Below are 25,953 nucleotides of genomic sequence, written 5' to 3'. Positions count from 1 at the left end.
CTCGCCTTATAAAAAATTAGCACTTATACTGCAACTAAAATTGGATCTTGCATTTGAGTTTATAATTTACAGTGCAGTCAAATGTTTCAGCATTACAATGGTTTAACCATTTAAAGGAACGGAATGGCATTGAGGAGTGCTACAGATTTATAGGCCGATTCCTCGATCGGGCACACACGGAGCACAGCTTGGGAAATCCCGGCTCGCAGTTCTCGATTTTCCATCTATTCTTTTAAAAGGATGGAAAAAATCAATGTCTGCGGGCTGGCGATAACCCGCCCAGAGCTCCCTGCGAGCGATGGTCCCTGCCGAGAGCACCTGATCGTGGAATCAGCCCTTTAATCCTTAGTTCGCCATAAAGGCCGCAGAACTAATCATCTCCCCAGAACGCTTAGTTGCGTACATCTTTAGGTAACATGCAGGGACACTGAAAACAAACACTAAGGGGGCGATTTTGTCAATGGGGGCGCGTTGGAGGCGGGACTCCCACTTGTCGGGTTTTAGTCCCGCCTCATTCGACTTCTGGCCAACCCACGCGATTTTCCCTTGATTGACCTCGTTAAGCCCGCCCAGCTTTAAGATTGATAGGGTTATGCCACAGGTGCAAGCAAAAGTCAACCTCGGTGTGGTAAACCACTGTTTGTATTCCTGTTTGTCCTGTTTGTATTCCATTGTGTACATGCCTGGACATGCCTCGGCTGACTCCTCCCACAGGTCCTAGTATAAAGGTGACTGCTCCCCAGCCCTTTGTATCCTGGACCGGTCGACCACGCGAGGCAGACCTCCATTCTGTTGTTAATAAAAGCCTTTAGTTACTCTTCTAACTCTCAGTCTTTTATGAGTAATTGATAGCGCATCAATTTTATTAACAACATTTTTATAATGGAGAAGATCCTCACACCAGCATGCCTGGACTTAGATCATCGGGAGGCGGACTCATCCACCAAGTTTACTCACTGGCTTAAGTGTTTCGAAAAATTCCTGACCGCCTCCGAAGCAATCAAATCGGACGAGGACAAACTGGATGTCCTGACCTCCAAAGTGAACCACCGAGTGTACTCGGTCATCCAAGACGCGACCTCGTACGCGGATGCTATCAAGCTCCTCAAGGACCAGTACACGCGCCCAGTGAACGAAGTGTACGCCAGGCACCTCCTGGGGAGTCGTAAACAACAACCTGGGGAATCGACCGTGGAATACCTTCAGGCACTGTCTGTGCTTGGCCGGGCCTGTGGTTGTAAGGATGTAAAGGCCGCCGTGTACACAGAGGAACTTATCCGGGACGCTTTTGTAGCGGGCCACAGATCCAATTACACCTGACAGCGACTGTTGGAGCAGAGTAACCTCGACCTCAACAAGGCCTCTGAACTCGCACTATCGTTGGATGCAGCCTACCAGGGCATGGATGCCTACTCCTCTGCACCGTGGACGCCGCGGGGAATGACAGCCTGGGACACGGTAGGACAGCCTCATAGCGCCGTGCCACCCCAGCCACACCCCAACAACGGCCCAACTACCGCAGCAGTGTCCCAAGGCCAGAAATGCTACTTCTGTGGCCAGGCAAAACACCCCAGAGCGCGCTGCCCGGCGAAAAACGCGATCTGCTCGGGCTGCGGGAAGAAGGGACACTACGCTAGCATCTGCAGGGCCAAAGCCACCCCGAACCCCAGCAGCGCCGCGTGTGGGCCATGCGGGCCGCCATCTTGGACCTCCCCGGCCATGTGCGAATCACCGGTACAGCAGCCATTTTGGATGCCTCCAGCCACATGGGGATCATGGACGCCGCCATCTTGGACGACAGCCGGGACGCAGCAGGCCCCCGACACCGCCTCATCTGATACCCGCAGCGACACACCGACCCCTACGCTGGCATCCGTTACACTGGACCAAGCGAGACCGCACCAACTGGCCAGTTCCACAATGGACATTAAGGTAAATGGTCACGATACAATCTGCCTTTTTGACTCTGGGAGCACGGAGAGCTTCATCCACCCCGACACGGTGCGGCGTTGCTCTCTCCCAGTCCTGCCTGCGCAACAGCGGATTTCTATGGCCTCCGAGTCCCAGTCGGCGGACATCGGCGGCTACTGCGTGGTGACACTCGTAGTAGACGGGACCGTGTACGATCATTTTAAACTTCTGGTCCTGCCTGACCTCTGCGCTGCCGTCCTGCTGGGGTTAGATTTTCAGTGCCACCTTAAAAGTGTTACGATGGCGTACGGTGGACCCCTACCCCCACTCACAGTCCGCAGCCAGCAGCTTCCAAATTGCCCGCCGCGCACCAGGTGCAACCTCTCCACACTCAGAGTCACCCCCCCACCACTGTTTGCTAACCTCACCCCCGACTGTAAGCCCATCGCCACAAAGAGCAGGCGATACAGTGCCGGGGACAGGGTTTTCATTAAAACCGAAGTGGAGCGGCTCCTGAAAGAAGGGATTATTGAGGGCAGCACCAGCCCCTGGCGAGCCCAGGTTGTGGTCGTTAAGACCGGCGAGAAGCAGCGCCTGGTCATCGACTACAGCCAGACAATAAATCGCTACACCCTGCTGGACGCCTACCCACTCCCCCGTATAGCTGATATGGTCAACCAGATCGCGCAGTACCGCGTCTTCTCGACCATTGACCTGAAATCAGCGTACCACCAGCTCCCCATCCGCCCTGAGGACCGCCAGTACACTGCCTTTGAGGCAAACGGCCGCCTCTATCACTTCCTTAGGGTTCCCTTTGGCGTCACCAACGGGGTCTCCGTCTTCCAAAGGGAGATGGACCGGATGGTAGATCAAAATGCGTTGCAGGCCACTTTCCCATACCTGGACAATGTGACCATCTGCGGCCGTGACTTGCAGAACCATGACGCAAACCTCGAAAAATTCCTCCGCACCGCCCAACTCCTAAACCTGACATATAACAAGGAGAAGTGCATATTCCGCACAAACCGCCTCGCCATCCTTGGCTGTGTTGTGGAACACGGAGTCATCGGCCCCGACCCCGACCGGATGCGTCCCCTTATGGAACTTCCACTGCCCCACTGCCTCAAGGCCCTGAAGAGGTGCCTAGGGTTTTTCTCCTATTACGCCCAGTGGGTCCCCTACTATGCGGACAAGGCCCGTCCGCTGATCAAGTCCACCTCTTTTCCCTTGACGGCAGAGGCCCGCTTAGCCTTCCACCGTATCAAGGAGGACATTGCCAAAGCCACCATGCACGCAGTGGACGAATCCATCCCCTTCCAGGTGGAAAGCGACACGTCCGACTTTGCCCTGGCCGCTACCCTCAATCAGGCGGGGAGACCCGTGGCCTTCTTTTCACGAACCCTCCAAGGCCCGGAGACCAGACACTCCGCTGTTGAGAAGGAGGCCCAGGCGATTGTGGAGGCTGTGCGTCATTGGAGGCACTACCTGGCCGGAAAACGATTTACCCTGCTCACTGACCAGCGTTCAGTTGCTTTTATGTTTAACAACAAGCAGAGGGGCAAAATCAAAAATGACAAGATCTTGAGGTGGAGAATCGAACTTTCCACCTACAACTACGAGATCTTGTACCGGCCCAGGAAGCTAAATGAACCCCCGGATGCGCTATCGCGTGGCACCTGCGCCAGCGCGCAGATCGATAGACTGCGGGCCCTCCACAATGACCTCTGCCACCCGGGGGTCACCAGGTTCTTCCACCTCATCAAGGCCCGCAACCTGCCTTACTCTATTGAGGAGGTCAGGACCATGACCAGGAACTGCCAAGTCTGCGCTGAGTGCAAACCGCACTTTTATAGACCAGACAGGGCCCACCTGATAAAAGCCACTCGCCCCTTCGAGCGCCTGAGCGTTGATTTTAAAGAGCCTCTCCCCTCCTCCGACCGCAATGTGTACTTCCTCAATATTATTGATGAGTACTCCCGTTTCCCGTTCGCCTTCCCCTGCCCGGACATGACCAGTGCCACGGTCATTAAATGTCTGAACAACCTCTTCACCCTGTTCGGCTTCCCCAGCTATATCCATAGCGACCGGGGCTCATCGTTTATGAGCGACGAACTCCGTCAGTACCTGCTAACTAGGGGTATTGCCACAAGCAGGACCACCAGTTACAACCCCCGGGGGAACGGACAGGTGGAAAGAGAAAATGCGACAGTTTGGAAGGCCGTCCTGCTAGCCTTAAAGTCTAGGGGCCTTCCAACCTCCCGCTGGCAGGATGTGCTCCCCGATGCGCTCCACTCTATTCGGTCACTGCTCTGCACTGCCACTAACGCCACCCCTCATGAGAAAATGTTTGTCTTCCCAAGGAAGTCCACATCGGGGACATCGCTACCGCCATGGCTGACGTCCCCAGGGCCGGTCCTACTGAGAAGACACATGAGGACCCATAAAACGGACCCCCTGGTCGAGAGGGTCGACCTCCTCCACGCCAACCCCCCAGTATGCTTACATCGCATACCCGGACGGGCGGGAGGACACAGTCTCCATAAGAGACCTTGCACCCTCGGGGGCCGCAGTAACCCACTACCACCCCCCCCCCCACGATCCGATATCCAGCCCCAGCAGATGGCAGGCCTGGGCCCCGCGACCCGCTCGACATCTACTAGGACGACACGCCTGTGCCACAGCCTACGCTGGACTCGACGCCGGAAGCTTCACTACCCCTGCCGTCGCCACGCCGATCACAGCGGCAGACAAGACCTCCGGAGAGACTCCAATACACTAACCTTTAATACACTTCACCCCGCCGGACTCAATTTTAAACAAGGGGTGAATGTGGTAAACCACTGTTTGTATTCCTGTTTGTATTCCACTGTGTACATGCCTGGACATGCCTCGGCTGACTCCTCCCACAGGTCCTAGTATAAAGGTGACTGCTCCCCAGCCCTTTGTATCCTGGACCGGTCGACCACGCGAGGCAGACCTCCATTCTGTTGTTAATAAAAGCCTTTAGTTACTCTTCTAACTCTCAGTCTTTTATGAGTAATTGATAGCGCATCACTCGGCTATTTCAAAAACAGCGAGGCGGTCAATGAGCGAGCAAATTCACTGTTGTCTCACAGAAAGCGTGTTGAGTCAACTCATCCATGGTGAATGATGGGTAATGCATTTATATCATTAACACATGGCACCAAAACACAACTGAATGACCCAAATACCTTCTGACAATAATTGGGTCAGTGGGGCACCATCCCAGAGGGATAAGGGGAAAGGGACATGAGGGGGTAATTACGAGCAGTTGCAAATCGGCTGCCTGTTATACACCCCACCTGATTTTCCTTCCCATTTAAAGACATCTTTGATACACCAGCTAGTTATAATTTTGACCGAGCCACAACAGATGTGGAGACAAGATGCAGCTCCATGAGCAAGATGCCCACAGAATTCTGAGGAAGTGTGTAACTAGTAAGGGTCGGGTAGCTACTCCAAGAAGTGTGTGTACGTCTGCAAAGAAAACAATTCACAGGGACTTAACAGACAGGCTTGTCTATTGAATCCTGGTTCAAAGTTATGATGTTATTTTGACTAGTTTCAACAACTTATTGCTTCCTGCTGTAAATGATGGTGTGAATAAATCTGTTTAGTAGCTAGTCTGCTATGAAAGTGTCTAATGTGACTGACATTGGCTTCTGAAGTAGCATGGGTATGTGTTGGAAATACAAAATGTAATCCAGAGACAATGGGATTGATTTTTACTCCCGGGTGGGTGAGTTGCGTGACCGCCCGGCAACGGTAGCAATGTTAACGGCCAGGCCTCATTACAACGCTGCTTCCCAACTTCCTGACCAAAAGGGCCGGGAAGTTGGCGGGAAGTGGCTGCCCGCCCGTTAAAATCACGGGGTTCGGCTATGCCTCCGCGGATAAACAGTTCCTGGCAAACGGCAAGTGGTGAGGAGGACTCTGGTAAAGGTCAATTCCGTCGAGGTGGGGGAGCCTGGGAATGGGTAGACCCAAGGTTTCCTTGTGGGGCCTGGACAAGGAATCCAGCTCCTCCTGGCCCACAAGGAAACATGTAAAGAATTATTTTATTTTTTTAATGTAAAAACTTCTCTTGCCTCTTGAGGCCCTGGTTGTTGTTCCGGCCAGATTTTTTCTGGCAGGGAAGCAGCCAACTGCTCAAGACTCAGGTAAAAATAGCAGATTAGGCCCCAATGAAGTAATCGAAACCTGATTTGTTTATTTAAAGAGTCTGCCGCCTTGGCGCAGGTATCCTGGTCGCCTGCAAGTTAAAAGTGCAGTCGACCAGAGGGGCGGGAAAGGTGTGGGCAAGTCTCCACTCCATTTAACTGTCCAGTTAAAATTCCCCCCAATAAGTCAATCCGTTAACCAGGGAACGCTAGCCCAGATCACAGGGTTGCGCACAAGGTTTAGCTTCAGTTCGGCTTGTCTATAAAACTGACTCTTGCGTTGGGCACGAGAAAAAGTATCGGGAGAAGCCCAAATCAGAAGAGTCTTTTCCTTCTACACTTGGGCAAAGCTAAACTGGAGCAGATTTTGTACCTTCATGATCATTTTTAATTTTAATAGAGCTTTCCTTTCCTTCCTGGCAATTTGCCCCAAGGCTGCTAATAAAGTGTGTGTTTCCTATCCACAGCCGCATTTGATACGACCGGGAGTTTTCCAGTGATAGCGGATAGCTTTGTGGCCAAGCAAGAGTCCAGATATTGAGGCAAGTCTGGTCTTAGACTGGTCCACACAGAGTCCGTGTCACCCAGCACCCACTGGGCAACAGGCTGTAGTAGGTACAGGCGTGAGGAAACTTCTTTTCACTAGAGAAAAGAAGATCGAGAGGAGGAATGTTACTGATTTTTAGAATTATGAAAATAAGGTTGAGGTAAGCAGACTATTTATTTTGGACAGTGAGCACAGAAGTTGGGAACATGACTCACTTGGGCTAAATTAGAGAGGAGAAGATTTTTACTTTTCCGTAGGATGCGGGATCAGATGAAGAAGAAGACGACGACTTGCATTTATATAGCACCTTTCACGACCACCGGACGTCTCAAAGCGCTTTACAGCCAACGAAGTACTTTTGAAGTGGAGTCACTGTTGTAATGTGGGAAACGCGGCAGCCAATTTGCCAGTTAGAAACTTGAGTTGGTTGATATCTTTAAAAAGGGCCTATTTCAATATATTTCAAGAAAAGGCAGGGGGCTATAGAGTTATTAATAGATTGGTTTGATTCACACGGGGACTGAGAATACAAAGATCTTGGTGGTGGGGCGGGGGAGTCCATGCTTGAGTGATCAAAAATAACTGTGGAAAGAACAGGCTTGACGGTCCAGTTCTCATTTGTAATCCCACCAACTCTTCAGGTTGGACACAAACTACCCTCCAGAAGGGAGTCTCACGAGTTTGAAAAACAACTAGCTGCATTTTCTGTCCTACCAGCACCAGCCCGGACCAAGAACGTGGATAATCTCCTCCTAGATCTGCGCTAGTGGAGCCCTGAAGCTATGGATGTGGATATATGAATATAGGATGTGGAGCATGTTGGGAATGAAGCTGGGTTCTACATTCAGTATCTCGTTTCTTAGTACAATTTTCTCAGGAGTTACAAAGTGGGTTACGGGTGTGGTGCGTCTGGTGAGAGACTCTCTTGTGTGTCTCTAACTTCTTCTCGCAATGTTAAATTTATTGTATAGCTACTAATAAAAGCATGCAATGACCATCCTGGGGAACCTTTTGATAATCTGAAGCTCAAAATGGCTCAATTTGGAGCAATCTCAACATCATGAGCTTATAAAAATGAAAATATAAACTGCAAAGGAGGTTTTATTACAGCCATTCCTTTTGCGAGCAGAATTACTTTTATCCTTTTTATAAATAAACATGTCGAGTTGGCTACTTTTATGTTTAATTTTGCTAGCTCTCCAATTGCACACTTGCGCAAATCTGCCAACCCTTTAGAATGGTTACAGCACAGAAGGAGGCCGTTCGGCCCGTCGAGCCTGTGGTTTATTCAATCTTGCTACTTCTTTTAAAAGAACCCTTTTTAATTCCTCTTCTTCATTCTTCTTTCTATCCTGTATTTTTGGTTGCTATATCCTTCCTTTTACTTATGCTTCCATTAATTAAACTAGTACAGTGCAGTAATATTACACAATTCCTAGCAATGTAATCACCAGTCACCCACAGGCTGAAATTTACTATTTTTGACTTTCTAACTTCAGTTTCTGATATTTAAGAGGCAGTGTGAGGTCTCCAATAGTACCAGCCTGAGCTGCCATGTCCCAATTCATTGTGCAGGTGCTCGCGTTACACAAGACATGCTCAGTGCATGCTCGACCTTTGACTGCACGAACGCAGAGAGCAGCAAACACACAGAGAGGTCTGCCCAAAAAACGACATTTGAACTGTATTCCCTTTTCTGAAAGATTCAGTAACTGCTGTCATTTCTGGATCCATTGTATAACAGACACTTTATTTGAACGTGGTGTCGGCGAGCCAGCTGAAACCGGCATTTAACAAGAAGCAGGTTACAGCTCGGGAGACCCTTGTATGCAAGAGTCCCTCTGCTTCAGGCCTTTCCATTTCACTCCTGGCATGGCCTCATTCCCTGTGGCTCAGTCACAAACGCTGGGCTTTCTGTCGTGTATCCTTTGTTTAATTTTTTTTATATTGGTTCTTGGGAGCTGGGCGACACTGGTAAGGCAGCATTTATTGCCCATCCCTGTTGCCCTGAGGGCATTGAAGAGTCAACCACAAAGTGTGGCACTGGAGTCTCGTATTCAGCTCTGGGTTGCTGGTCCAGCTTCATAACCACTGCTGCAAGTTGTGAAAATTGAATTCAATAGATTGGGTCATTTGTGGGCTAGCAAGAGAAAAACTACCACGACAAGGACAGCAGGCGCATGGGAACACCACCACCTCCAAGTTCCCCTCCAAGTCACACACCATCCTGACTTGGAAGTATATCGCCGATCCTTCATCGTCGCTGGGTCAAAATCCTGGAACTCCCACCCTAACAGCACTGTGGGAGTACCTTCACCACACGGACTGCAGTGTTCAAGGCGGCGGCTCACCACCACCTTCTCGAGGGCAATTAGGGATGGGCAATAAATGCCGGCCTTGCCAGCGACGCCCACATCCCACAAGCGAATTTTTTTTAAATGCTACCGGATTTGCAAAAACCCAACTGGTTCACTAATGTCCTTCAGGGGAGGTCCCAACAACCCATACCTGCTCGGACCTAGATCAGATTCCAGTCCATGGAAGACAGTACAAGGTGGAGAGAGACTGACGATGCAGTTTGTTCCTTCCACCAAAAGGCTACTGACACACACTTAAAAAAAAAAGGCAACTAAAGACAGGTAAAAGAAAACATTCACACTGTAGTACCAGTAAGGGAGTGAGGGTTCAGGAGGTGATGCTGAAAGAGACCAATAATTTCATGTGTTCCAATGGTACTAGGAGTAGGGGACACAGATTTAAGGTTTTGGGCAAGAGATACAGGGGAGGATGTGAGGAAAAACTTTTTTACGCAGAGAGAGTGGTGATGACGTGGAACTCACTGCCGACGGAAGTGGTGGAAGCGGAGACACTCAGGGCCAGATTTTCAGTGTGCTGTGAGGCGGGCTTTTAGGCGTGCGGGGGGGGGGGGCAAAAATCCCGAATTCGGGGGTCCCGACACCATCCCGCCCAAAACCTGCCTCCACGTAAGTTTCAAGGGAGGCGGGTACCCGCCCCGCACTAGGACCTGCTGACCCGAGGCGGGAAGGGATTAGTGCCAATTAACTGCCTGTTAACAGGTAGTTAACAGGCAGTTTTTAGCCTAATCCCTATTTTGAGGGGTGTCGTGTGGGATTCCCGACGGCTCCAAACCACGCCAGGTTAGAGCAGGCGGGCCGTCGGGTTGAAGGAGTTGGAGGGGTCGCGATGTCGGTGTTCAGGTGAGTGATGGGTGCATGAGTGCAAAGGTAAGTGTGTTTGGTGTGTCTAAAGTGTGTAAAGAAGTTTTACTTACCTGTACTTACCTTAACAGCCTTTCTTCCTCTAGGCTGCGGGAGCGCATCACTCAGCCGGCACTGAAAGCTGAACGGCTGCGATCTGTCAAAAGTGACAGCCTTCAGCTTTCAGTGCCAGTGACAGTTCTAACTGAGTTTGCGTAGAAGGACTCGGGTTAGAACTCAGAGTGTCAGTGTTTGACAGCTTCAAACAGCTGTGAAACACTGATATTTCATCTGTCAAGAACTCTCGACAGATGAAATTTCAGTCTGTGACGTCACCTGTTGCCGGGTGGCCCTTAATTGGCCTGCTGAGCCCACTGGGTGGACTCAACAAGGTCAATCAAGGGAAAATCGCGTCGATTGGCCGGACGTCGATGGAGGCGGGACTAAAACCCAAAAGTTGTAGTCCCGCCTCCTTCCCGACAGCTTAAAGGAAAATCCAGCCCTCAATATTTTCATGGGGAGACTGGATAGGCACTTGAGGGAAATAAACTTGCAGGGCTACTGGGATAGAGCGGGGGAATGGGACTGACTGGATGGGCCGAATGGCCTCCATCTGTGCCGTACGACTATGACTAAGAGCAAAAGAGGAAGAAGAAAAAAAAGCTGGAGTGTAATTGGAGGAAGTGTTTGTTTAAGCTCTTCTGCTTGCCTCGTGTAAGTGGATAAACCATCGGCCATACAGATCTGAAAGGCCCCAGGTTCAGCTTTCGGTCTGTGTCGTCAACTAATATTAGCCGATGAAACAGTCGGGGTGGCTCAAAGCACCTGGGCTGGGAAGAGGTGGGGGGGGGGTGGTGGGCGGTGGGAAAGCAGCCAGTTCCTGCCCCTGAGCATGATCCAGGTGACTTCTGCTGCTCATCAGCTTCAGGTGCAGCAGAGATGCCCCCCATGGTTGCACAACCAGCCAACATTTATACAGTGCCTTCACCATGGGAGGGGAGAATATATTTAAAAAAGTCTCCCAGCCATAAAAAGATCTGCTCAGATGACACATCTGGTGCATTTGGCAACCAGCTGGGGCCTTTTATTTGAGCAAGACTCCGCAATCATGTTGGACCCGGATAATTATTTGGTATTGAAATATAAACAAAGTACAGCTCCTGACAGTGTTGGAAAAGTATTGTTTCCATTTTATTTCACCTATACTAAGGTTGCTTTGCTTTTCATTGCTGCGCAGTTACTCCCCAAGCACTGCAATGGCAACACTTGCAAGAAACATAACTGTGTAGCCAAATACAAACGTAACTAGAATTGATAAAGGTTCAGTGGTAATGGTCGAAAGCAGTTATATAGTCTCTCAGCCTTTTTTACTGACCACGGCTTAAATATTTAAACAAGACCTAGTTAATTTTCAAAGCATCGTATTTGTTCACTGAGAGGATCAGAAACTAAGAGACAGACCCATTAGTGAGAGACATCCCAAACATGAACAATGTTGATTTTTATATTCAGGGGAAAATGTAGGAATCATATAATAGATTTGTAACAAAATACAGTAGGATTTCGGAAAAGCGATTTTGTGGGAGAAATTACGATCAGAATGTTATTGTACAACACTGACAGTCATTTCTACCTTCATGTGTTTTCTGGAAGCATGGTCAAATACATCATAGAATAAAAGTGCTGCTGGTCAAAGGGTATAGGACACACAGTCAGGCTGCAATGCAGAAGATGTACAGGAAACTTTCGATTTACCGGCACCTAAATAACCGGAAATCTCGGTTAACCGGCAAAATTCAGGAGTAGGTTCAGGTAAGTTTTATTACTTGCCTTCCTCGATCTGTTGCTGTGCAAGGGTGTGGCTGCAGCTGTTGCTAAGCTACAGAGACGCTTGCAACTTAAGGCCATTGTTCTGAACCTGTTGCTAAGCAACAGGGTTTGTTGCTACTATAGCTTTCGGTTATCCGGAATTTTTGATGAACCAGCACCACGTCAGTCCCGTCGGTGCCGGATAAAAAAAAAAGTTTCCTGTACACAGAAAGCTGGTTTGGCCTAGAATTTACAGCGAGTAATATTTGAAGATGAGGCAAAACAAGAATCATGCTCACTTGCTGCAAACTACAAAAGGAAATTTAGTACTTGAAGTAAAAAGAACTTCAAACCAAAAATAACCACCACCGAACCATTACTCGTGATGAAGACTTTCCGTAAGAATTCCCCCAGCCAAACCCACAGGATATTAGTCAAAACAGGACATAGCCTCTAGAACTCACAAATCTGCTGGAGTTATTGTTTCTCACTGTCTTAGCATTTCCAAATGCTTCTAGGAGTGGATTTGATTGAAGAATGATGTCCTTTATATGCTGCGAGAGGAAAAAAAAACTCTCCTTAAAGAAATGACAAATTACTACACTACACTAAAGTGAGAGTCTGCTGCATTGCTCAATAACAAAGTACTTCTCTCTCCAGACATAAAATCTGTCTGAAGTTCTTCCTCATTATCTGGGCATAAACATCACCTTGAACAACTGTCATTGGGGAGACCAAACGCAGATTGGGCGACCGCTTTGCGGAACACCTCCGTTCAGTCCGTACGGGTGACCCTGAGCTTCCGGTCGCCTGTCACTTTAATTCACCGCTTCACTCCCACTCTGATCTCTCTGTCCTCGGGCTATTGCATTGTTCCAATGAAGCTCAACGTAAGCTCGAGGAACAGCACCTCATCTTTCGATTGGGCACTTTGCAGCCTGCTGGACTCATTGAGTTCAACAATTTCAGATAATTATCCCTGCCCCCATTTTTCATGCAGTATGATTTTTGCCATTCCCATTTGCAACATTTTATCTTTCCTGCCTCTTACAAAAGTACAGGATGTTCTTTCTATTTCTTCCTCTCCTCCTAACCCCCCCCCCCCCACCCCACCCCCTGTCTCTGCACCTGCTTAATATCTGTTACATCTCCAGCTTTTTCCAGTTCTGATGAAGGGTCCCAGACCTGAAACGTTAACTCTGTTTCTCTCTCCACGGATGCTGCCTGGCCTGCTGAGTATTTCCAGCATTTTCTGTTGTTATGTCATGATACCACAGTAGGTGAAGGAACTAACCCCAGCACGGTCAAGCCAGGTGCAGCTGGGCACCCCTGGGACTCTTGTTCTTCAACATTTTGGAATTATTGGTTGTTACCTTGGACATCGCCAAAGTCTTTGATGGGTTCAAACACCAAGAACTTCTAAACAAGTTACCATTATCTGGCCTCCCACCAAAGCTCTGTTGATCAACACCAACCAGATCAACTTCTGGGTGAACTGCACACTACAGCACAGCCGCATATTGGACAAGCTTGTATTTTCTCCACATGCACAAAACCTTTAAATAATGCAGGTTTCGCTCCGACACCATGCGACTTTACCTGTACTTTGGGACCACCTCCAGAGACTCGGGAAACATAACCCATGATGTATTTTGCAGCCACCGTCTTTCCAGCCCCACTTTCACCACTGGAAGAGAAAAAAAAACAATAAATGGAAATCTGTAACACACGATAACATACTCGTGTGTTGGTCTGTCTGTACTGGGCAACAGAATCCATCATTGCTTCTCAAATCAAATCAAATCAACTTTTATTGTCATTGTTAGTGCACAAGTGCAGTACAACGAAATGTAGGCTTGCAGCTCCCAAGAGTGTACATTTGGATTAAGACATTTAAACATTCAACATACATTTGGCTTGTAGTATATTAACATAAACATAACCATAATAAAGTGCATTGGCAGATGTGCAGGCTTTAGAGTTTATTTGTGGAGTTCAGTAGGATGACAGCCCTGGGAAAGAAGCTGTTCCTAAATCTGGTCGTACGGGTGCGAATGCATCTATAGCGTCTCCCAGATGGCAGGAGGGCGAACAGACTGTGGCTGGGGTGGGTAGGGTCTTTGATGATGGACCGTGACCTCCGTAGACAGCGTTTCTGGTATATGTGCTCTATGGTCGGTGGCCGGGTGCCGGTAATGCGTTGGGCAGTTTTGACTACCCGCTGCAGGGCTTTCCGGTCATAGTAGCTACAGCTGCCATACCATACTGTGATACAGTTTGTCAGGATGCTCTCTATAGTGCAGCGGTAAAAGTTAGAGAGGATCAGGGGTGACAGGTTACATCCCTTCAGCCTCCTTAGGAAATATAGGCGCTGCTGGGCCTTCTTCACCAGAGAGGTGGTGTTGAGGGACCAGGAGAGGTCTTCCGTGATGTGGACTCCGAGGAACTTCTGCAGTAAAACTCATCACTGATTAAGCTTGATGACGTACTCTTGTGGAGCCCTTGACATCTGTTGTAAGATAGAGATAGTGTAGGCAGACTCCAACACTCCAAAACAGAAATGAAGAGTTTGTGTACCATGGCTGTATGATATTTGAATTGCCAACATTAGGAGAGGGAGGGGAAATAGATGCCAACACAATACACTGTGTAAAGCTGGGCATTTGTTTCGATGGAGAGGTTAAGTTATCATAGACAGCTTGACATGAATCAGTCATTCATGAAAGAAAGACTTATGAAATAATACTGAGTGGCCTACGGGTGGCACTGTCCAGGGAGAGTATAAATACTCGAGCACGGGCCCAGCTTGCGCATGACATTCTTAACAGGAACTAGTGAAGGACACAACTAGACCTCCATGTTGTAAAACAGTTGATTAAAGCTTTGTTTAACGCTTAGACCAAGTGCCTAGTAGTTTTCTTACGTCACAGCTCACTCTAGTGTAAGTCCATGTATCAGCCGATCATAGGTGGCTTAATACTAATCGCGACGTGTGGATTGGGGAGGGAGGTGGTGCTTCAGAGCTGAAAACTGTCACCCTCCTTACTAGCACAAAAGAATTCTAGGAACAAAACCAAAGAAAAGGCCCATTTCAGTGTCTTTTTAAATGGCATTTCTTACTTCATTCTACAGATACCATAGGTGCTGTGATAATGGGCGATTTTAGTGTCCTTGAAATGGTCCTTGCTATGGTGTGTTCAAGTTTCTGGCCAACACAACAATAAAGAAAAACTGCGTTTGCCAAATAATAGTAGTGGGTATACTTCAAAAATAATAACTTGTTGTATAATGACGTGATTAAAGCCGGATATAAATGCAAGCTCTTTGCTTCTTGGTTGCTTAATAATCTGATGAAACAACAGAGCTGTGATTAGACGGTTTTTATTCCTGCGGATGTCGGCAAGTTTGGAATTTGTTGCACAAACAATTCTTCTGTTAATGGCCTGAAGGACAACACTTAGAAACAGGCTGCTAAATGTATGGCCAATTCTTCACAATGCTGGGTGCGATTTCCTTTTCATGTTTTACTTAACAGTTTCTTATAAAAAATAAAACAATTAAAAAATTCTTCCACCGCTCCGAACTCATGCATAAGAGGAGTTCCTGAATGAGATGGTTGAACACCACTAATCACATCCTGAGCTTCAGAACCCGACTTCCTGTTCTCACCCCCCCTCCTCCGCCAATACACCCAAAGAACTTTCCTAGTGCAGTAATCAGAACCCTGACAAACGGTTTCCATTTCAACCAGTCCGTTATTGCATCTACAAGAAAAAAACATGATCACAGCACCGACGGTATCTGCAGAATGAGTTAAGAGATGCTATGTAAAAAAGCACAAACTCGCTGGCTTTGGGGTAGAGCAGGCAGGCAGGGGGGTTTACATAACCGAAAAACAAGCATGACAGAAAATTAATTGTGCATCACGAATTTACGTGTTAAAACAAAGCACAAATGTATGGAAAGATTAGTGTAAATGGGAAGTGCTGGAATTATATACTTGCCATAGAGGGAGTGCAATGAAGGTTCACGAGATTGATTCCTGGGATGGCAGGACTGTCGTATGAGAAGAGATTGAGTAAACCAGGCCTGTATTCGCTTGAATTCAGAAGAATGAGAGGGGATCTCATTGAAGCATACGAAATTATTACAGGGCTTGATAGGGTGGATGCTGGGAGAATGTTTCCCTTGGCTGGGGAATCTAGAACCAGGGGCCACAGCCTCAGGATAAAAGGTAGGCCATTCAGGACTGAGATGAGAAGACATTTCTTCACAGAGGGTGGTGAATCTTTGGAATTCTCTACCGCAGAGGGCTGTGGAGGCTCAGTCATTGGGTATATTCAAGACAGGTCAATAGATTTCTGACTAGTAAAGGCATCAAGGGATATGGCGATAGGGCCGGTGAATGGAGTTGAGGCAGAAGATCAGCCATGATCTCATTGAATGGCGGAGCAGGCTCGAAGGACCGAATGGCCGACTCCTGCTCCTATTTCTTATGTTCTTATGCTATTATCTTGGAGGTTGGAGGGAAGACCCAGGTGGAATGATAGCAGTGACCACTATTTATTTGGGTCATTTGACAATAAGTAGCACCTGATTGAAGTGTATATGAAACCCAATACTCACAGCAATGGTAGCAATGTGAACTCTGTCAGGCTTTCATTTTAACAATATAGTCCTTTTTTTTTATAAAACGCTCTCCTAACTTGATGCATGTCTGTGTTGCTGCTGATCACCCAACTTCCCTTCCTGACCCTCATGTTAGCGGACACTGTAAATGGTTCCCGCTCATCAGGTTCTGTCCCCCTCCCTTTAGAATGTTTCCACTTCTGGGGAAGAGCATAACTAGAGGCCATCAATATAAGATAGTCACCAAGAAATCAAATAGGAAATTCAGAAGAAACTTCTTTACCCAGAGAGTGGTGAGAATGTGGAACTCGCTACCACAGGGAGTGGTTGAAGCGAATAGTATAGATGCATTTAAGGGGAGGCTGGACAAGCAGACGAGGGAGAAGCGAATAGAGGGTTATGCTGATAGATTTAGATGAGGAAAGACGGGAGGAGGCTCGTGTGGAGCATAAACACTGGCATGGACTGGTTGGGCTGAATGGCCTGTTTCTGTGCCGTATATCCTGTCTAATCACCCCATCTAATATCTCCTTCTTTGGTTAGGTGTCCATTATGGTCAGATTACCCCTCTGTGAAGTCCCTTGGGGTATTTTTCTCCACTAACAGTGCTATACAAGTGTGTATTGTTGTTGTTTAAGAGCTGATGTGATGCCTTTAAACCTCAAAGTATTTAATGCTAATGTATTCTTTCATATTATTGAATATCTAAGTGTGAAAGCAAGGACAAAGGGAGCATTAAAAAAAGTCTGATTTGCTAAGGGTTAAATTCCAAGAGTTTATACCTACGGCCCCCACATCATTAATGATCACACAGTTGTTCAGTGATTGTGTCTCACACAACTTCCCCTCCATCTCCAGTCAACAGTGTGGAATTTTACAGCTCATTCAGTTAACACTCATTGTTTGGCACACATCCACGCGAACACAGGCAACAGATACGAAACACTGAAACCGATTTCCGACGGCCATGCGTGAAATTTAGTGTTTCAAGAGAGAAAGTCCCACTGGGGACTCGTTCAAAATGTTGGGGGCTCCAATTTCAAGTGAACTTACAACGGATGAGCTTCCCTGAAACCTCAGAACAATGCACACATTGTCATTATAATTAGCAAGCACACAATTTCTCCGGTGTCACACAGGGCCATTTTGCGCAGATGTATGGAAGCAGGCCCAAGCGTGTCATTCATTATTGACAGTAAACAGGGTAAAAACAGTCCTGGATTAGAATGGAACTTGCCTCCCATCACTGACTGCATCCTGCAGAGTTTGAGAGAATGTGAGGGAAGACATGCACACTCAACACAATGGGGGCTGCAATTTTGCTGCCGGTATAAAAAGGAGCCAGATGTAGCAGTGTAAACACTGGCAGACACATATCTCCAGGAATCAGTACAGCTCTAGTATTAAAAGCAACTTGATTCAACCAGAATGAAGACTTGGGAGATGTTCTATTCAAATGCAAACTATTGAACTCACTGGGGTACCACAGCAATTAATGCTTTGAATAATGAATCAAAACCCACGGAAAGGAAAATACAAAAAGGACTGAAATAGCTCTCTTGTGTTAGTGATGGGAACCAAGTAACCAGGAAGGCATTTTAATTGATTATTCATTACTATTGATTTCCTATGTAATGCAAAGTGCAAACTCATTCTCTGCAGCTCATAAAATACAGCAATTATGTTGCTGCAATAAACTCGACTGTGAAGAAACCAAGCTTTTTGAGGCAACAGTTGCAACTTCTAAGGACTGGGTTATGGCAGCATCAGAGTCATTTAAAGGGGAAGGCCGTAAAAGATTTTTAGAATCCTCCTGTCGATAATTTTTTCTGATCCAATCAGTAGGAGACAAAACAAAGGGAATGGGAGGAATTTCCCCCCCATTGTGTTTCACTCAGCTTCAAAAAAAACCATCTACAAGTTTGATTACCTGATGATGACACATTGATTTTCCCCATCGATAATCATGTTCCGAAACATGTTATCTGCTAGAGCATAGATGTGAGGTGGGTTTTCATATGGAGCCTGGATTGTGAAGAAACAAGGCAATGTTAGTGGAAGAATGGAGATAACGGAGTTACTAAACCAAATGGAATCAGGTGACCAACAATTGAATTTGGGGAGGTGGTGGGAAGGGTTGAATACCATGAGGGTTTTTTTTTTAACCATCAGGGTTGTGGAAAAGTGAGATCCAGAAACAAGTAGATTTGTACTTAAAACATCTACTAGGACAGGAACACCAGTGCCTTGGAATTGCACTGTGGAAAGACAAGGCACAGTCTCTTAATGCAGCCTTGCCATTAATTTAAAAAGACGTTAACCCATTCATTTTAATGCCTCCACTAAAACAGCGAGAGGAATTTCATATGGATCTGTTAAACATTAGCACATTAATATCCAAGACCTGAATGCCCATTTAATTGTCTGCCTCTAAAAGAAACAACAGCTTATTATACCACGTATATAATGTACTAGAATGCAACACTCCTTATTTACTTTAAAGAGTCACAAAAAAACTTTAAAATGTAGTCAGAGTCATAAGATGATATAGCCAAGGAGGCCATTCAGCCCATCGTGCCTGTGCCGGCTCTTTGAAAGAGCGATCCAATTAGTCCCACTCCCCTGCTCTTTCCCCATCGGTCTGCAATTTTCTCCTTTAAGTATTTATCCCGAGATGTTCTTTCATTATCAAACTCATCCCAACATATATGGCATTAAGGTCAAAAAAGAAAGAGACCAGTAATTTTTTAACTTTGGTAATTGAAGTAACATGTGAAGAACTAGAAAGTTAGTCTTGTGTATAGACATTTTTCTCTTATATTTTGGGTGGAACTATTTTTACCCTCTTCCCAGACAGGATTGGAATTTTTTTTTTATTTTTTATAAATGCATTCTACTTTTATTTATTTATTTCCCCTCATCCTCTTTTCCTCTCCTTCTGCTGGAGTATGGCTTGATTGGTATGGACAGCCCTCGCTCTTATCTCACTCAAGTAATTATTCTTCATGGGTGAGGCTAAACAGAGAATGTCGGTGGCTATTCAACCACGTGGGGCATACAGTTGAGGCCGATCCCATCCTCACTACTGGGTGGAAGAGTTCCGCTATTTATGATAAAAGCATAACCACGCATAAAGAATGTGCTAACAATTTCACCACGAACAGCAGAAATCTCCCCACCCCATGTCCACGTGCATCCACTTTCCAACACAGGTCATTGGAGAGTGATCAGGAGCAGGAACGGTGGCTGATTTCCCCCCTTCCACACCGCCCCCTCCCAGCCGCAGGAGAGCCACAGCAAATTGTGGCGTATTTAGTACAGCCCCAATTAGGCTCTGATCCTGGGATCTTGCTGGCCAGTGTGGGTCACTACCACAACGGGTGGTACATCTATCAACTGAGCGGTCGGGTGAGGTCTGCCCATGTTATTTTTAATTTTTTTAGAAATCTCACATTTTCACAGCATCACCAAGTGTAGTATACTCACTGCTCCCTGATACATTTCGATTTCCTTCTCTCCAAAGTATGGCATTTGTTTGAACGGGTTCACAGAGATAAGCACAGGCCCAATATATGTCTGCACAGTCCTGGTTAAGGTCCCACGTATTAGTGTCAAACAAGATATTAAAATCAATCTGGAAATAGCCTCCATGCATAATGCCAGGCACATGTCAGCAAGACAGAAGGGGGAACAAAGATCTTTTCCAAGCCTGGGAACGAAAGGCATCAGCTTGGATAACCTGAAGTTTATGACAGTTTCTTAGTTCAATATTTATTAATGAAAGAAAAAAGACTTGCATTTATATAGCGTCTTTCACAACCTCAGGATGTCCCAAAGCGCTTTACAGCCAATGAAGCACTTTTGAAGTGTAATCACGATATTGCAATGTAGGAAACGCAGCAGCCAATTTGCGCACAGCAAGCTCCCACAAACAGCAATGTGACCAGATAATCTGTTTTTAGTGATGTTGATTGAAGGATAAATATTGGCCAGGACACTGGGGAGAATTCCCCTGCTCCTCTTCGATATAGTGCCACGCGATCTTTTACGTCCACCCGAGGGGGCAGACAGGGCAATGGTTTAACGTCTCATCCAAAAGATGGCACCTCCGACAGTGCAGCACTCCTTCAGTACTGCACTGGGAGCGTCAGCCAAGGATTTTGTGCTCAAGTCCCTGGAGTGGGACTTGAACCCACAACCTTCAGAGGCGAGGGTGCTACCCACTGAGCCACAGGCTGATTGAGGAGACACCAAAACGACCTTCTGTAAATTTAAGGTGCTGAATTGGATGGAGCAGTAAATCCAGCTGGGAATTTCATGCTTCTCTACAATCTGAATTCCATTCCTAACCAAATACTTATCCAATTTCTTTTTCAAGGATTTAAAGCATCTCTGCATGAAATGATGTTGCCAGAGGTCTGTTCCACATCCACTGTCAGCTGTGGTTATTGTAGATAAGGTGGTTAAAAAGGCATATGGGATACTTGCCTTCATTAGCTGAGACATAGAGTATAAGAGCAGGGAGGTTATGATGGAGCTGTACAAAACACTAGTTAGGCCACAACTGGAATACTGTGTGCAGTTCTGGTCACCACACTATAGGAAGGATGTGATTGTATTGGAGGGTGCAGAGGAGATTCACCAGGATGTTACCTGGGCTGGAGCACTTCAGCTAAGAAGAGAGACTGGACAGGCTGGGGTTGTTTTCCTTAGAGCAGAGAAGGCTGAGGGGGGGCCTGATTGAGGTATACAAAATTATGAGGGGCATAGATAGGGTAGATAGAAAGGAACTTTTCCCCTTAGTAGAGGGGTCAATAACCAGGGGGCATAGTTTCAAGGTAAGGGGCAGGAGGTTTAGAGAGGATTTGAGGAAAAACTTTTTCAGCCAGAGGATGGTTGGAATCTGGAACTCACTGCCTGAAAGGGTGGTAGAGGCAGGAACCCTCACAACATTCAAGAAGCATTTAGATGAGCACTTGAAACGCCATAGCATACAAGGCTACGGACCAAGTGCTGGAAAATGGGATTAGAATAGACAGGGCTTGATGGCCGGCGCGGACACGATGGGCCGAAGGGCCCCTTTCTGTGCTGTATAACTCTATGACTATGACCTGCTCAAGATGGGATGTACTCAGACACTGAATTAGCTGAACAGAGGGAGGAGTCCGGTATTTACATTAGAGAGGGGAAATTCCAACAGAGTAACCTTAGAAACTGGAGTTGACTTTGTCCCCTAGATTAAAAAAAGTGTTTTCTTCCTTTCGATGAAGGCTGATGAGTTATTTTATATGGTGGTTGTGGCCTCGTTAAGAGGAATCTGGTCATCCACACTGGGAGCTCATTTGGCAACAATTCAATATGAAGCTGGTTGGCAGCAGATGAGGTACAAGATCAGAGCAAGGAGCTGTCGGAGGCTACTAGTCAAGAGATACCGAAGCATACGGTCTCGTACCAACAGGTTTTGAAACAGCTTCTATCCCCAGGCCATAAGACTCATGAATGAATAATTTATTATTATTTATTACTGTTGTTTTATTTATTATTACTGTATTTCTATTAGTATTTTTATCATTGCTATGCCATATTTATTCCAATGTTGGGAGGACTCGTAAAAATCAACATTTCATTGTGCAGTACACACGTCTGCTGCATATATGACAAATAAAATTGAATTATTATTATTATTATTAGTTGGTCAGGGGCACAATTCAAACAGCAATTATAATAAATGGTCACAAAACCCCCACCTAAAGAAAACTTATAACACTTTCCGAATATTACCATCAACAATTAAACTAAATACACAGTATATACACAGGGAAAGAGTTAATGGCTGTAATCTAATTTTAGGATTAGCAGGATTTCTATAAACTATTTATATTCGGAATGTTATCTTAATACCAGTACAACTTACTCTATTCAACGAGAACAGTAACATTTCCTCCAGACTTAAGAGCTTTAATTGAAGCAAATCATTATTTTTAACTAGAAAACACAACCAACCCCCCCACCCCCCTCACCCCTCACCCCCAGTGAGGGTTAACAAAGCATTCCCAAATAACTGCCAACTCTGGCAGAAATATATAGAGGTTACACAGAAACAGGCCATCAAGCCCAACAGACCGTGTCGGCATTTAACCTCCACACTAATAAGAACATAAGATATAGGAGCAGGAGTAGGCCATGTGGCCCCTCGAGTTTGCTCCATCATTCACTAAGATCACGGGTGATCTTCTACCTCAACTCCACTTTCCCGCCCTATCCTCATATCCCTGGATTCCCTTAGTGGCCAACAATCTATCGCTCTCAGTCTTGAATATACCCACATTTACCTGCCTTATTTCCATATTCCTTCACCACGCGGACTGCAGCGGTTCAAGAAGGCTCACCACCACCTTCTCAAGGGCAACTAGGGATGGGCAATAAATGCTGGCCTTGCCAGCGACGCCCACATCCCATAAACGAAAAAAACTATTCCTTCATCCACCTAATCAATCCAATCTTTAATATTGACATTGTTTCTGCTTCAACCGTTAACCCACTAATTAGTGAATGCAACCGCCTCAGAACTCACAGCTTCTCCTGCCCTCTGTTCTAAATCTCTTTAATCCTGAATCTGAGGCCCATCCTGCATCTGAGGCCCTTCAAACGTCACCCCTCAACTACTGGAAATGGCCTGCTTCTATCCCATCCCAATCCCGTCCTTTCATCATTTTAAACACTTCTAGCATATCGTCCCATTGTTTGAACGAGAAAAGGCCCAATTTTTCCCACGTGTTTCTTCGTATTTGTACATCATCATACCGGGCAGCATCCTAGTGAATTTTTGCTGTCCCCTCTCGAAGGCCTCCATATCCGAGCTATAGTGTGGAGCCAAATACTGCACACAGTATTCTAACTGGATCTCAGAGTTAACAATGGTTACAATACCGCACCAAACGCTATATGTGCCAGTCTGCTCAGGAATGCAAACCCAAAGCTTATTAAGAGTGCATGGTATAAACACTATTTCAGTGTCATTTCCAAAGTAGCTTCAAAGTTGTCATCAGTTTACTGAGCCCTTAGTAATTAGGGAAAAGGCATTTAGAGCAAAATACAAAGTCACAGTGATATTAAAAAGCATATTCAAGAAGAAGGACTCTTTTTCTAAAATAGTCTAATAACACAGTTTGAGACTGATTCTATTCCAATGTAACTATTCTGCCAGCCAGGAACTCTACCTCTGAAATTACACCATTGCAATTTAGAGGAAACAGCTTTTTTTTTTCCCCCTTTATAAATAGTCTCAAAACTGGTCTGCAGAATAATTCAGTACAAAACGGTTTCATGAAAAAAGCTCCTATGTTTTCCAAGTCCAGTACCTCTGTAAATGATTACAGCCTTGTTCCATGAACCTGTCAAGAGAGTCAGTTTGCTAATATTAGCACGAGGCTCCCAATTAAATGTTAATCTAGGTGGAGGCCGGAATGTAGGGGTCCTTTCGCGAGGCTCTGCTTTTGGAGCTATTCCAGAGTTGGCCTGCAGTGTTGTCGGGCCATCTCCGACCTGTGCTCACACCAAACAGCCTTGCCTCGCAAAATGACCCCTTACGTGTAGAAGACCGTGGCATCGCTGCTTTTTGATGTCTTTTTCCCCACAGAGTTCTCCAGACAAAAAAGACTTGCATTTATTATAGAGCTTTTCACGTCCTCAAGATGTCCCAAAGCGCTTTACAGCCAATGAAGTACTTCGAAATGTAGTCACTGTTGTAATGTAGGAAACATGGCAGCTATTTTGCGCACAGCAAGCTCCCGCAAACAGCAATGACCAGATCTTTATTATCTTTATTTATTTTTTTATAAAGTGATGTAGCTTGAGGGATAAATGAACCATTCCCCAACTAATAGGGTGGCCAGGTGATGCTTGCCCACGCCATTCTGTACTGGCCATCAGGTGCGGTGCACAGGGGCGACCCAGTTTGATTCACCCACTGACTTCAGGTTTGGGAGAGAGTTGGGAGGGCAGTCACGGGTCTAATGCTGCACTGTACCACACGGTGGTACGGACACCAATGCCTTCCAGCAAAAGGTCTAAAAAAAATTATAAGGACCCCTCGAATGGCTCAGTGTGTAAATGCACTGTAGACTGTGGTACTAAGGCAAATAGACCAGACGTTCCCAGGTTTGATCCCCGCTCACTGCGGAGTTAGTTGATCTTGGGCTGGGACGACAGGCAAGTCTTGGATCTCCTGGATGAGGGAACTGGGGGAGTGGGGGGTGGGGGGAGAGAGTGGGAGGTTCCCGTTCCTCTTCTATATCCAAAGTTCCTACGACTGGACGTTGGGCAAGAACAGACTCCGCACGGAGGCGATGACCTCCATGGGTGAATAGTCGAGCAACAATCACTGTCTAGACTCATACATGAAGAATAGGGAAGTGCAACGAGACCTGGGTGTCCTTGTGCACCAGTTGCTGAAGGTAAGCATGCAGGTGCAGCAGGCGGTTAAGAAGGCAAATGTTATGTTGGCCTTCATAGCAAGAGGATTCGAGTACAGGAGCAAGGATGTCTTGCTGCAGTTGTACAGGGCCTTGGTGAGACCACACCTTGGTATTGTGTGCAGTTTTGGTCGCCTTATCTGAGGAAGGATGTTCTTGCCATGGAAGGAGTGCAGCGAAGATTCACCAGACTGATACCTGGGATGGCAGGAATGATGTATGAAGAGAGATTGGGTTGATTGGGCTTGTATTCGCTAGAGTTTAGAAGAATGAGAGGGGATCTCATTGAAACTTATAAAATTTTAACAGGACTAGACAGACTAGATGCAGGAAGGATGTTCCCGATGGCAGGCGAGTCCGGAACCAGGGGTCAGTCTAAGGATAAGGAGTAAGCCATTTAGGACAGAGATGAGGAGGAATTTCTTCACCCAGAGAGTGGTGAACCTATGGAATTCTCTACCACAGAAGGCAGTTGAGGCCAATTCATTAAATGTATTCAAGAAGGAGTTAGATATATTTCTTAAGGCTAAAGGGATCAAGGGATATGGGGAGAAAGCAGGGACAGGGTACTGAATTTGGATGATCAGACATGATCTCATTAAATGGCAGAACAGGCTCGAGGGGCCGAATGGCCTACTCCTGCTCCGATCTTCTGTTTCTATGTAATAGCAATGCTGCTGCCACCTGTGCAGCTGTAGCCAGCACCTTCAGAAGGAGAGGAAACGAGGGGGAACAACACAAATATTAATGCTGTGAAATGTCTTCCAAAGAACAGGAAGTGATGTAATGCAATGAATGGCATCACATGGCCGGCAATGTTCCCTGTAATTTTTTTTGGATCGAGCGGCCCCTTTAAAAGTTTGCGCATTCGGGGTTCTCTTTCAATTTAAAAGCTGGCTCACCAGCTGCGCGGGACACCTGGAGCGCTGCGCGGCCCCACGGCTTAAAGGGAACATTGGTGGGTGGGTCAATGAAATTCCCAGATTGTTTACTTAAAATCTGTTTAGATACAAACATTAAAGACTATTCCGGGCCCCTTTCAGAAACGACTGTGTTTGGTTTGTGCGGTGAAAACTCAGCCAGCTCACAAACAATGCTCACTGTCAGCGGCATCTGCTGTAATCCCTGGCAGCAGTGACACAGCCGGTCGACATTTCACGTGCCCCTGCCTTTATTCTCAGTCT

At 46.5% G+C, this 25,953-nt stretch overlaps 1 protein-coding gene across 2 annotated transcripts in view; it reads right to left on the bottom strand.

Annotated features, from left to right (window-relative positions):
• Window positions 1-25,953, bottom strand: part of myo1ea (myosin IEa) — a 148,607-nt gene that overhangs the window by 63,901 nt on the left and 58,753 nt on the right. For both annotated transcript variants that reach the window (XM_085968693.1, XM_085968694.1), the window contains exons 3-6: window positions 19,782-19,871; window positions 18,226-18,320; window positions 13,266-13,353; window positions 12,131-12,220 (exon numbers count right to left, since the gene is read on the bottom strand). In XM_085968693.1, the coding sequence (XP_085824819.1) occupies window positions 12,131-12,220; window positions 13,266-13,353; window positions 18,226-18,320; window positions 19,782-19,871 (363 nt within the window). The remainder of the gene's footprint in view (window positions 1-12,130; window positions 12,221-13,265; window positions 13,354-18,225; window positions 18,321-19,781; window positions 19,872-25,953) is intronic.

This window comes from Somniosus microcephalus, chromosome 27 (assembly GCF_052327205.1).
Source record: "Somniosus microcephalus isolate GS21.2 chromosome 27, FLI_Smic_1.0, whole genome shotgun sequence".
In the NCBI taxonomy this organism is placed as follows: domain Eukaryota; kingdom Metazoa; phylum Chordata; class Chondrichthyes; order Squaliformes; family Somniosidae; genus Somniosus; species Somniosus microcephalus.
The sequence above is the reverse complement of the archived record's forward strand: the minus strand, read 5'-3'. Positions and strand labels throughout refer to the sequence as shown.